This window comes from Centroberyx gerrardi, chromosome 11 (assembly GCF_048128805.1).
Source record: "Centroberyx gerrardi isolate f3 chromosome 11, fCenGer3.hap1.cur.20231027, whole genome shotgun sequence".
Taxonomy (NCBI): domain Eukaryota; kingdom Metazoa; phylum Chordata; class Actinopteri; order Beryciformes; family Berycidae; genus Centroberyx; species Centroberyx gerrardi.
In genome coordinates this window covers 18672921-18686404 of record NC_136007.1, presented here as the reverse complement: position 1 = coordinate 18686404, position 13484 = coordinate 18672921, and the positions used below count along the sequence as shown (strand labels likewise).

General features: G+C 40.1%; 1 protein-coding gene across 1 annotated transcript in view; it reads left to right on the top strand.

Moving 5' to 3' along the window:
• The window catches only part of LOC139913266 (roundabout homolog 1-like), a 92204-nt gene extending 88234 nt beyond the window's left edge, over window positions 1–3970 (top strand). The window contains exons 27-31 of the mRNA XM_078286412.1: window positions 73–515; window positions 1042–1182; window positions 1278–1499; window positions 1860–2032; window positions 2234–3970. Coding sequence (XP_078142538.1) covers window positions 73–515; window positions 1042–1182; window positions 1278–1499; window positions 1860–2032; window positions 2234–2248 — 994 coding nt within the window. The 3' untranslated portion in view covers window positions 2249–3970. The remainder of the gene's footprint in view (window positions 1–72; window positions 516–1041; window positions 1183–1277; window positions 1500–1859; window positions 2033–2233) is intronic.
• The last annotated feature ends 9514 nt before the right edge of the window (window positions 3971–13484 follow it).

Here is a 13484-nt window from a genome sequence, read left to right as displayed (position 1 = left end):
TGCAGTTGTGGCAAGAGTGCACAGATTAATTTTTTTGTTTGTCTTTTTTTTTTTTTGTAATACACTTACCAGTCAGCACATAACCAGCCACCCACTGCCCCCTCGCCCTCTTTCCCCAAAACACACCTACACCTCCATACCCCTCTGCCTGGATACTGATGGACAGGAAGAGGATGATGAGGAGGAGGCAGAGGAGGAGACAGACGCAGAGCTTGCCCAGAGTCATCACAACCAACACCAAAACCGGCAGCAGCACCACCCTCTTCCTCACAAGCTGCACCTCCGAGGGTTAGAGCAAACCCCAGCCTCTAGCACCGGGGATCTGGACAGATCAGTCACAGGGTCCATGGTCAATAGCTGGGGCTCGGCATCTGAGGACAACATTTCGTCAGGCAGGTCCAGTGTTGTCAGCACCTCAGAAGGATCCTTTTTCACAGACGGCGATTTCAACCAGGCAGCGGCCTCTTCGCGGGATAATGTCGGCCTGCGCATGTGCAGGTACCCAGAGGAGTCAGGTGAGAAGGGTTCTGGGGAAAAAATACAGAAAAAAGAAGCACAATTATAAAAAACACAGGAAAAGGATTTGCAAATTACTTGCAAAAAAAACCCTGCATTGGCACATAATTTTACTGGTTTGAAGATTTTAACTTTTTTCAAGACATTTACCTGAAATAACTGAAGTTGAATGGATTTTCTTGTATCAACATGTGTCCATATTGTCAGAAGACTAGTGAAAATAAGTTTTGAGAAAACACCTTTCAAAGATTTGAGAGGGTTTCCCATGAGTTCTGTCATGGCTGTCATGTGTATTTAAAGCAGCCAACTCTCTAAGTAAAATATCAGCTATTGATTATGCTATGCCACTGCATTTACTCAATGATGAATATTTGGTTAATAGATTTAGATGAAATAATAGAAATGTGGATTTTAACAGATCATCTAAATATATATAAATAAAGATTTCCTGATTTACTGTTGCATGCAACATTTTGTTTCGTCAAAGCATTTCAGACTTGTACTAAATCTGTGTTACGGCTTCAGGTCGGCGGCACCAGCGACCCAGCAGCCCCATGTCCACTGACAGCAACATGAGTCCTGCAGTAACGCAAAAGAGGCCCAAGAGGCATAAACAGCACCAGTCTGGTCTACAGGGCCACCAACCCAGAGACGTCTTCAATGATGGTAAAACACTGAGACTGCACACAGAGAGACTGGTCACTGTATAGCTCTTACAGTAAATCTGATGTTTGGCTCTCTGTGCTCTTTTCTGTCCCTAGACTCTTGCATGCCTCTAAACTTCCCTAGCCAGAAGTCCCATGGTGACTATAAGGTGAGGGGGGCCACGCTGCCTAGGATGGGCTCTGGAGAGGCCAGGGGCCGACGAGGCAGCACTGGGGCTCATAGGAACAGGGAGGGAACGTTTGAGCAAAGGGAGAACCAGGAGAAGCACAAAACCCCTCAAGGAGGAAAAGCGAGCAGCAGAAACCGACAGCACTCAGGTACTGAACGGATCCCACAATCTCTGAGGTTTCCCAAAATTATTATGTCCTCCGTAAAGGAGTAAATTTGCTAAATAACACTAAATAACTCATAGACCGACTGAAGCAGCAATGTTATTTGACTTGAAATGATTAAAAATATCTAACTTCAGACAAGTCAGTCTATGAGTGTGCGACAAATTTCCCCTTACGGATTTCATTTGTCCTGCATTTTGCCAGCACCTAAAAGAAACTGCAGTTATGCATTGGACATGACTTATTTTGCATTATTATATCCTCTGTGCATTCTGTGGAACTTCTTAACAACTGATTATATGCTTAAACAACTAAAATGATTTTCCTTTCTTTTCTCTCCTTCAGATTTTGGGGACATCCTTCTGTACAGCCGTCCCTCTTTCCCGTCAGGTCAGGCTCAGAGGGAGCCTGGTGGTCCTAACTCCTCCACCTTCATGTCACCTGGAGACTCGAGGGCCAAACAGGGTGGAGAGGTGACACCTACAGGACAGGGGGGCTTCCAGCTGCAGGTGGACGAGGTAAATAATATCATAACAGGAGTCAAGCTTCCACATTCTTTGTCAGTTCTGCTGTGTATTTGTGGATTTCTTTTGTTATTTCTGACAGTTTAACTTAATGAAACACTTCTGATATTATTTATGGTTATTAGATACCTCTGATACACTGTCATGAAATTACATGAAGTAGGAGTGAAACATCAGACTGTTTTGTTTCCACAGTTGCTGGAGAGCTGAGGAGCAATGCGAGGAGAACAGGAATTTCCTACAGTTGCTTCACACGAAGGAATATGACCCTTATTATACGGAAGAAGACCCTAAACAATACTGCACATTATCTACTAATGTTTTCTAGTTACAGTTTCTCATTAGATGTTGGAAAAAAGAAAGTGAGAAAAAAAAGGCGCTCTCTTGTTTGAGTCTATGGACTTAAATTCGAAGCCCTATTTATTGTTTACTTGTTATTGATTGACTGGCTTCCACCAGCCTGTATGGTGGGTTGCTCAGTAATGTACGATGAACTACATGCACATTCGATGGCTGTTGTGAGTGTATACAAAGATATTGTCCATGACGACTGCTTGATGTGGTCCATATGGTCTTTGCCTGTCAGTTGTCTTGTTATTTTACTGTAATTGATATTCAGTCATCATCACCAGCCATCTTGTAAATTGTTTAAATCGTTTACTGCCACAGAAGTGCTTCAATGGGATCTTATATTTTAAATGCATTTTATATAGCACTGTTAATGTTTTGTTATTGATGTACATCTTGTCTTTGTATTATTTGTTCTACTTTGGTTATAAAAGCACAATCACTTAATTTTAAAGTCATTATTGTATGAATTTCAATCTGAGAATCGGGAAATCGGTCTTAAAAGTGTTGTTAATCATTTCATCGGCTCAATTCAGACTGAGTAAACGATGGTTCTCTTCTGTGCGTTCAGTTTGAGCCGGTCCAGTTCAGATCTGACATGTTCAGTGTGTGTACTGAGAGTTTTGCATGCGTCTTCACTTATAGGAGGTTTTATTCAACATCTTGGATTCTGTTGAAAAGTCTGGTCATGGACTCGTTCCATTTGTTGTTTCCTTCCATTGAGTCCGTTCCTTTTAGTCCTCCGTTCCCTTGACCGGGGCTATGGCACAGCTTCTGTAGGTTATATATGGAGCAGGGATGTCACCAAAACAACTCAATTCAAACGAGTATTGACATTCATAAAAAAAATCTTGTAACCAGATTCCTCTTTCCAGTTTAAATTTCATTAAACCTTGATTTTCAATCAGGGTGAATGGGACACTGCAAGAAGCGGCCACTATTTACAGTAAAGGATCCAAATGACTGAGTAGCATTTCCCTGATTTCCCTCATGTCTCCAAATGCAGTTTTAATCAAGTGAGGGACCATAGACAGACCAAAGCAAACTAAATGTCTGTAGAGTAAAATAAAGCCTTATTACTCAAGATTGGGGAGGATGATTAAATTGTTTTTGAGTATGATGGTGTCTGGTCCTTCTTGGTATCCCTGCATGAAGACACATGTGACACAAGCCTCCAGCAGTCATGGAAAACCTGGATAAGTCGTGAAATTTGATTGATGTTTTGAGAAATGACATACTGTATATCCATATGGTTTAGAAAATATTATGGAAATTAGTTCATAATCTTTCTTTTCCTCAACCAGTCATGTACATGCAGCCCAGCAGGTTTGTGCTATAAGTAATGGAATTCACAGGGAATTTGGTTTGCAAAAATGTAAAAGAAGCCTGGACAAGGATCAAGGAAAGACATCTGTTCTAACCAGAAATATTGGACTCTTTGCTAAGGAGAAGTAACAAAAAGGGAAAGATTAATTTTGGTAACCTATAGAGTGAAGCTTAGAAAGTGAAATTTGCCATGTTTAAAAAAAAGAATAAAATGAAATTACCGTGTTCCAACATGTCAGCCGTTCCTGAGAATCTTATAGATTGGATGGAAAAAAGTTGTAATTTTTACTGCATTATTTATAATTAAAATGTCTTCAAACTCAATTGTCTCATTCGAGATATTTTCTAGTTCAGTTCCTGATGTGTGATTGTTGAATGTCTTTCAGTTCCTTTTTGTAAGTCAATCTCTCCAGTTCTGAGGTTGTGAGACAGGAAGTAGTGTTCAAGGTGAACGAGGAAGGAGGAGTGCTGCGGAAAAGAAAGGCGGACTGAGAGGGTGTGATGAGACACGCTGCTTAATTAACCTCACTCATGAACCTTCATCAACAGAGCAGCTGCATGCTGTCAAAAGGAAGGAAGCAGTTTGGAGCCTATCACAGATGTCTTTCACTGTATATGTGTGTGTGTGTGTGTGTGTGTGTGTGTGTGTGTGTGTGTGTGTGTGTCAGGTTGACCATCCCCAGACTCACACAGTCAGTAGTGCATCATGTACAAATAATTGCTATGATTATAGAATTATACAGAATTCTATGATGCATTATTAGCAAGGTAGACTCCGAACCAAAATCCACTCAAGAGTGGATGATGAGACTATGGGACCTTTGTGATCCTTCCTCCCAGATACCTATTGTGAATTTACTGAATATCACACTGGTTGAACTCAACATGCTCCCATTTGATATCACCCACATGTGACTGTGACATAGAGAGATACAGACATTTGGTTATTGCATTGACACCAGATGGAGCCCACTTCTCGGACGCAGTCTTGTCCTTGATCAATGGGCCCGACATGTGAAAGCATTTTGACACTTCCAGCACAGCGAATCCTTGTCTCAGCTTCCCTGACAAACTGGTTTGTACAATGTTCACTTGAAAGAACAGAAGAAGAAGATAATCACTGCTCTCAGACCTTTAAAGTTTATCGTTTTCTGTCAAACACTCTAAGGATGATGATTAGGTGTCTTGATTGCTTTCATGTTTTAATTTGAAATTGTAATGATATTGTTTATTTGATTTGATGTTAATTTTACTTCACTGCACTTGTTTTTAAGGTTGTATCTTGTAAAATACCTTTGAGGTTGATTCCCTTACTTAAGTGATGGTGTTTGATATCACTCAAAGAATTATCCAAAACAATGAGTAACTTTCACTCTGTCAGTGTAATTTATCCAAGAGTTAATGCAATTTCCAGATTTATAACCCACTTCTTACAGGGTCAGTTGACCAGTGAGTGACCGAAGCTGAGACATAATAATAATAAAAGGCTTGTTCCTTAATTAAACTTCGAATTCCCTGCAGTCATGTGCTCCACTCTAGAAGCACTCAAACCCCCTGCCTGGCTGTGCGCCAAATCAATCACATTTTACTTTCAGATCACATACAGCACAGGTTAAGAGGATCAAAAGGGGAAGGATAGACTCTTCACCCTGCAAGCAGGATTCTACTTACCGTTGGAGGAACATTTTCCTGAACGACATCCTCCTGCCTGCTTCCACATGAATGCAGCTGAACCTGAAAAAGTTTATGGAACCAGAAGGAAATAAAGTGCCATGATGACAGCCAGTCAGCACTCTGTAAGCAATCCTACACTCAGAGGGTTTATTGTACAAGCCCTCCTGTAGACTCCCTGCTCTACCAGAATCCACATGACTCAAGCCTCGTCCTTATCCAGCTCAGTTTCAGTATGTAATGCAATGTAACTGTTAGATATGGCTTGTCTGCCACAGCCAATCAGCTGCATATTCATTCATAATTTCACTTACATTGTCTGTGTCAGTAGTTGAAGCAAATAAATGTTTGTGAATAACTCATGTTGAATAGTTCTTGTGCAAAACACATCATTAGTATGCTGACAAGCTGGAGGTCCTTGTTTTTTTCTGTTATTTAATTACTGCACTAATCAACCAATGTTATTTAACTATAATAACCACTAATTATAACAAAAAAAACATTATACTATAAAAAACACTGATTATAACCACTGCACTGATAAGTGTAATTTAGAGACCTTCATATTATAGCAATAGAATAACCTATTAAACATTTTGTTTCCACATTGTAAAGATACATAAAGAACTTATGACCCTTATATTCATTCTACATTGTTTCCTTTCATTTCTGCTGCAACCAGACACTCAACCTAACAACATAATAACCTACAGTATATTCACAACATTTTTGATGTTACCATTGTGAAGAGATGAAAAGGTAATAGTCACACGTAACTGTCAGTATTGCATTTACTTACATAAGTAATAAAAATAGGTTGCATTTGATTAGGTGAGAGGCATAGAGGCTGTTTTGAAATAAAAACAATTAATGAGACCATCATGTGAATTTTCCACTAGTGCAGAAAGCATGACCTCCTTTATAGTTGTAGCTGTCCAGCTAAGATGGAGTGTGATCTATCTTTTTGTCCAATTACCACTTCAACGTTGACTAGTATGACTAAATGGTGGGTGAATCATTTTAATTCAAGCCGCCATCAGCCAACGCTATGCAATTGTCAAGATATGCCAGTTCCACAAAAGTTAATAATTTCTTCCATGACCCATTACCAACTTGTTTCACATTAGGTGGAAACATCAGGGCGGTTAGATCTAAACTGGAAATTGCCTCTTCTTATGTCTGCTGAGAGGCACACAAAGTTTCATGGGGTTACGTGAATCTGTTCGGAAGTTATATGCCTTTTAGTGAGAACCCACATCCATTGCCATGCCCCCTTTGGCCAATTGGTATGAAAAGTGAATCAGTTCTTCCTTGCCCCATGACCAACTTTTCCACAAGGTTTTGTGCAAATCCATTCATGATGATTTGAGATGTCCTGCTAACAGACAAACAGATAAACAGACGGAATGGGGTAAAAACATAGTCCAAGGTAACAATATCAGATCTGACCCATGATTTCTCAATAAAAAACCTGGGTGCTCCAATTATAACAAAATAAATCAACCTCTTCATTATTGCCACTAGTTGGGGATTAAATCAAATTTACAGAGTAGCTGGCAAGAAGCAGGGAAGTGTTACACCCTTAAAGAGAAACAAAAAGATGATTATAGCATGAACAGTCAATTCTATGTGAGTGTGCATTAAATAACACCATCACTTTGATGGGAACTTGAATATGCAACATTTAAATGATCTCGTACATCATGTTTACTGTGTGAACTACGCATCACATACAACCAGTCTCTTCACAAAATAATTTATTTCAATACCTCAATTGCAACCAAACAAAATTCTGAATAAGGCTTCAGTTGTTTGAGTGATGTTATTATTTTCATCTCTGAGAAACAGCTCAGCAGCCAGCAGCCATGAAAGACTCTCTTTATGCCCCTCTATTTCATTTTTTTTTTTCATTTTCAAGGACAACTGCCGACAGTAGGTTATTCACAAGTGTTTGCCTTGGTTTCTAAGATACAGTGTGTGTGTCCGTGTGTGTGTGTGTGTGTGTGTGTGTGTGTGTGTGTGTGTCCTGCCAAGTTTCATTTTCAATTTTGCTGTGTTTATCCAGCAGATTCTCTGCAGTCTGTTCACAAAGAGCTGGCCATGACAGCTAGGGCAAATGTGGCAGAATTGCAGAGAGGCTGACAGAAAAAGTGGAACTGATGGCTGTCATCCCTGAGCAGCACTTTATAAGGGAACAGATCTATACAGACAGTATGGGTGAGTTCTGCACAGACAGCAGCACTATGGAAGCACATGCCTCCTCTGACTTTCCAGCTGAACTGTGCCATATGTTGTCTAGCTGTTCCATATTGTTTCCTCAGTATGAATTGTAGTATTTGTTAGGGAGCCAGCGGGAGGTTTTGGAGAGCTGGTATGTTATGATTCCTTGAACAGGTACACGCAATCATAGAGGCAACAGTATTTTCGACATATTGAAGTTTATTGAGGATATAAAGAGGATGCTGTTGCAGTAATGAAGTCTGGTGGTGATGAAGACGTTGATTAGGTTCTCAGCAGTGAAATGAACAGGTGTTGCCAGACTGACGCAGGCAGCATTTTTCAGGTTTTTAACAAGGCAGTCTTTGTATCTTCTTCTTCCAAGCACGTCAATGAAATGGCAAAGATGCAATCCAGGATGGTGCCAAGGTTGTGGATTTGGGATGAAGTGACACTAGTACAGAGTGAGAGGAGGGGGGGGGGGTTGTAGTACCAATAATTCTGATTTCAGATTTATCGCAGTTGAGTTTGAGGAAGATCATTTCCTCTTAAGGCAGGCAGTTGGTGAGGAATTAGCAGTTGTCATAGATAATGAATTTGGTGGTGAGGTGGAGCTCGCTGCAGCAGTGGTGAATTTCGATTTGTTTATGGAGATGTATTACTGTCTGTCAGCGAAGTTGTGTGCGTCTGAGAGCGATGTGTGCAAGAGAGGACTTAAGGTGGCAGATGAGAAGAGAGTGCTAGATTGTCAAAGGCTGCACTGCAGTCAAGGATGATGACACTGTGGCATCATCTGGCATCAGAAGCGAGGAGGTCATTTGTGACTTTTAGAGGCACACACATGCTGACAGTGAGTTATGAAGATGATGAAGGGAGATTTTCCAGCACAATGGGACACACAAGGGTATTACAAATTGGGTAGCTAAATGCCCTTGGAATTGACAGACATTTTTAAAATCTTCCAGAAGTACAGTTGATGGCAAAACAATGAGGAGTAGAGTTGGTAATTCATATAAATCTGAAAGAAATGCCCCATTAGGTTTTGCAGGACGGTAGATAACAGCTGTTGCCAGAAGTTTGCACCCATGCAGTTTAAAGGTAATGTGCTTACAAGAGGATGGGGACAGTGAACTAGTTCTGATAATGTGTCAGTCAAATACAGCCAATCCACCACTATAATCATCAATGTGTGGTTTGTCTGTGTGCACAGAGCCACTAGGCGTGTTTGGATTTAGATAAGTACTAGGGGTTTTCACCATGTTTTAGTGAGACAAAGGGCCTGCAGATTATTGCTGTTCCTGATTAATTCATTTAGGAAACTTTTGTTTTCTAATAACTGGGTAGTAAACAGGTCTAATTTCACATGGAATTGTTTTCTGATTGGCTGGAGGAATCTTGCCAGGGAATGAAACTGCTTTCTCTGTCCACTTTTTTTGTTGTGAGGATGTAATTTTGGAGCAATCAACGCGCTTACAGGACCACAGAGCAGGAATAGCATTCAGTGAAGAACAATCATTAAACTTACATTGGGAGGTTTACTTTGCGAGTATAGTGAAGGTGATGCATGGGTCCAAGTGCCTTGCTGGTGGCACTGAGATAACGCTGAGCACAGAACTCATATACTTTGAAGGTCCAGGTGCTGGGTTCCCATAGGAGACGGTGGCAACAGAAGATAACTCACAACATGGCAGGTGTGATGGAAGGGCCAACGAGGGCTAATTGCAGTAAAACAGAAGTGGGCCTGTGTGAGATAGTCCTGCGAACAGCAGCGGAAAAGGTGTCAGAAAAGTCAAGACTCTGGGACATAAGTGTGGGGGCTGAAGTGCAGAGAGTCTGAAATCTGTCTCAACTAGCAAGCGCTGACTACCAGCAATATGCTATCCAGTGGAACCTCCAGCAAAAACAGCTGGGGTTTTATTCCAGGATTAAACAGCCAAGCATGTCTCGGTTGCTACATGGAGATTGTGCTTGGATCCATGCATCAGCAAGATCAGGTAAGACACACATAATCAATATTGGCATGCTAATATACTGCTTATTTACCTGAATGCCCTCTGCCAGAGAACTCCAGGAAAGGTCTTGCTACTGTATGTCAGAGGCACCATGGAAAGTGCCTACAACAGAGGAGGAGACGAATAATCAGGGTGAACAAGATGAAAATAAATTGGTCACTGAGGGAGCTAAAGGCCAGGAGACCGATGGCCTTTACCTTACCCTGAGGGTAGCAGAGCCACAGAGCAGGACCCGTGGTCTCAGGTGGGGTGTGTGTAATCCACCACACTGTTTGAGTGTTCCAATTAGCCAAATGTCATGAGTCACGGATAAGCCTTTCTAGGCAAGGTTACACATAATCGTACTGAAAAGGTTCTCTCCGTCACATATGGTGCACTTTCACGAAATGGTGCTGTTCACGCAGGAGAGGGTGCAGACGTAAATAAAGAAGCAAATCGCACGGTGATAACAGTGGTGGACGGCGGACAGTGGAAAGACACTGGTAAGACTGATAAGTATTTGCAGACAGCTAAGATATCATAGCAGTTATGTATTATATGTAAAGCCTGGCTGTCCCCAGATGTTCTATCAATATAACTGCATTTCTGTGCAACGTGAATTGGACTAAGGAGGTTGGTAATGTCACCAGCATGGTCACCTCTAGGTGATACACGCAGTTAAGTCACTTGTGAAATATAACATTAACAAGCTATCTTTATCATCATTTCTTCAGCACTAAACATCTGAATTTCCTAACCTTAGAGTCATGCCTAAAAATATATTGGAACCATTGAAAGCTCTTTCATCACGTCCTCTGTATTTCTTTTGGAAATGTATGATTCTGACATTTCTGCAGTGGGGTGAAGATGCTAAGGAAAGGATATGCTATATGGAAATTTTCACATCATTTTTACATCTTATTATCTTTTCAAGGATAGAGACTTTGACTTTTTTACTGTGAGGCTGTTATTGCTAATGTAACCCCTAGACTGTCATTACTTTTAATTCTGATACTGATTTATGGTCTCTAGATAAGAGGGTGATAGGGTGAGAATTTCCTCCGTAGAGCAGGTTCTTTGCTTGCCTCCCCCATTACTGTTGGGGTGATTTATGCAAATGACTTTAAACATTAATATCTTCATTCTTGGCTATTTAGGGTTGACAAGTTTACCTGTATGATGAAGAAAAGTGAGCTTGAAGTTAGGTAGCCACAATTTCTTACTTATCTTAATTTGATATGATATTTTTTTCTTATGTATTATCCAATTGTCTTTTTTAGTTGTCATGGAAATTTAGTAAGTAGAATTTGTCCTTTTTGTTCATTCATTGTATGAATGTGAAAATAATACATATTTGGTTACAGAAAAATCCCAAAAACATTCCTGGAGGAGAAATTGTCTTTTTGCATCCCCTCTCTACAGGGAGGTCAGAGGTCAGGCTCACTAGGAGCTGGTGGGGATTCAGTGTCTTGCTCAAGAACAATCAGCAGGGTGGATGCCGGCCAACACAGAGGCTTGACCCCAGGCCTTCTGGTTTAACCGTCTCCCCACTACTGCATCCTAGCACCTGCTGCCCAAAGTTTATTTCAGTTGACCATGTTAATATGTGGTGCAGAAGAGGCCAGAAATATCATAGCCACCCCAAATTTCACCATAAGGTATATACAAAGTCAGGTGTACATTCAGGAATGGTAAATGCATCCATGTAACCTCATATCTTTTGTAAGCCACTTAGGTTCTTCATGCCATTTCACAAACTTGACTTCTGCCCAAAACACAAGAAACGCATGAATTCTAAGAAATAACACTGGTTTTCTTTAAAAATGGAGTCAGCAAGACTGGATAAAACAAGCCATAATAGAAAGCCTAATGAGTCAATACCTAATGAATTGACTGAAAAGTGAATTGTACAAAAAAACAAGATTCTTGTACCACATCATATATTTAACCAGTCCTGCACTCAGCGCTCTACAGAGATCCATCATGCTCACATCTATGTTTGGATGTGCAATGACAAATTCAAAGCATGTCCTTAAAAAAAGTGACAGCATTTCTTAATCACAACTAAATCAAGGACGTCTTGTCAATCTTTGCCAAGATGTGAAACTTCAAATGTTCTCACATTAGATTGATGAAGACAGAGAAACCCAGCAAAATCATCCTTAATACCTGTGTGGGCTAGATTTTTGAAATATTGCTCATGTTTGTGACTCCAATTCAGCTCTAAAAAAGCACTTTCTAACACTTTACTGATCATGGAGGATGATTCAGGAATTGAATAGACGAGTATTCAAATTCCTTTAATGAATATGCGTTGTAGCATAGTCTGACTGCTAACATCAGCAATAGGCCTTAGCTCAGTGTATCGGACCGTGGATGGAATTCAAAGGCACTTCAAGGAGAATTATAGTTCAGTTTCACATACACATTTTATTTTGCATCGAAGGATTGAAAAACGCCCATACTGTATGTGGCTATGTATTCCTGAGGGCAAACCAATCTGGCAGGTAAAGATTCTTCAAAGGGAGAGCCATTACAAGAACAATAATCAGAACAGAACCATCAAAACAAGTGTAAAAACACTGCATCGTGAATCTCGTTGGCAGAAAATGGTAACTGGCTGCATTATAAACTGGAAAAGGTTTTAATATTAAAGCGATCTTCAACGTCAACATGTTCAGGAGACACATTTGCCAGTCACTGAGTTCTATACATCTTTATAAGATATAACCATTGAATGGTGGGGTAGATAAGACCAAATCATACTAGTACAACTACTGTGATGTCTAAAATCACTTCTCATTAAATCAGGCACCTCATCAGTCTTTACGGGACACTAGGACATTTTAATTTTCAGGGGATACCAGGACATTTTAATTTTCAGGGGATTCCAGGACATTTTAATGCATCTGTCTTTGCCCCCACAAGGTAACGCATGGCCTGTGGCTTCCACCCACTCCCTTCCATCTTCCCATTTCCCTTTACTCTCATATTGTCCTTAGAGTATTGCACTGTCATCATTTTTGAATGTTACTCTTGTATGTAAATGGAAAAGAACTATCAAAAAGAATAATTTTTTTTTCTCTTAACAGACTGCTGTTTGGGAAAGGTAGAGCAGGGACACAAGCCTACTTCCTATGCCCTTGCTTTGGATATCACAAACTAATTTGTTGCTTTGTTACCATAAAAAAAATATTCTGGTAACCATTTGCAAAGAGTCCTTACATGTACAATGCATAATAGGATTTCCAGTAACTTTAGTATGAAGCACAGAGCAACATATCATGTGTTATTTTGGCATATTATTCTCAGGTCATAATCTGTGTTTTTTTTCCTCATAACTCTCAATATAAGGGTATTTCTCAAAAAAGTTACAGTACAGCCAAGTATATATTCTTCTGTTTAGGTTCTGTTTAACATAGACGTCCCTCTTTGCCATTATGATTCTCCTCCTCAGCTCAGCTGACGATGAGTTTGTGCTTATTATCACCAAAAACGCTCTGTGCAAAGTACAACAATACAGTAGCTTCATCAAAATAAGCTAACATTTTGAGCATTAATGAAAAACGATTCACAATAATATTAAATCACAATTAAAAGAGACAACATCAGGTTTGGCTTGCATAGCAAAGCAAAAGAAAGAGAAAATTATTATTTAAAAAAAATATTTACAAATTATGCAAGTCCTTTCACTTTCATGAGTCAATAGATTTTGTTGTGATTTTTCTTCATCTCCATTGCGTGAATTGTTGTACATCATGTGACAGAAAATAGAAGCGGACATGTAACATACAGTTTATTCTTTTGAAGAGGGGGATGAAAGTAACACTGTGAGATCGGTGTCTGTGTCTGTACATGACATTTACAGCTCTGCATTTTATCTTGCCCTTTCT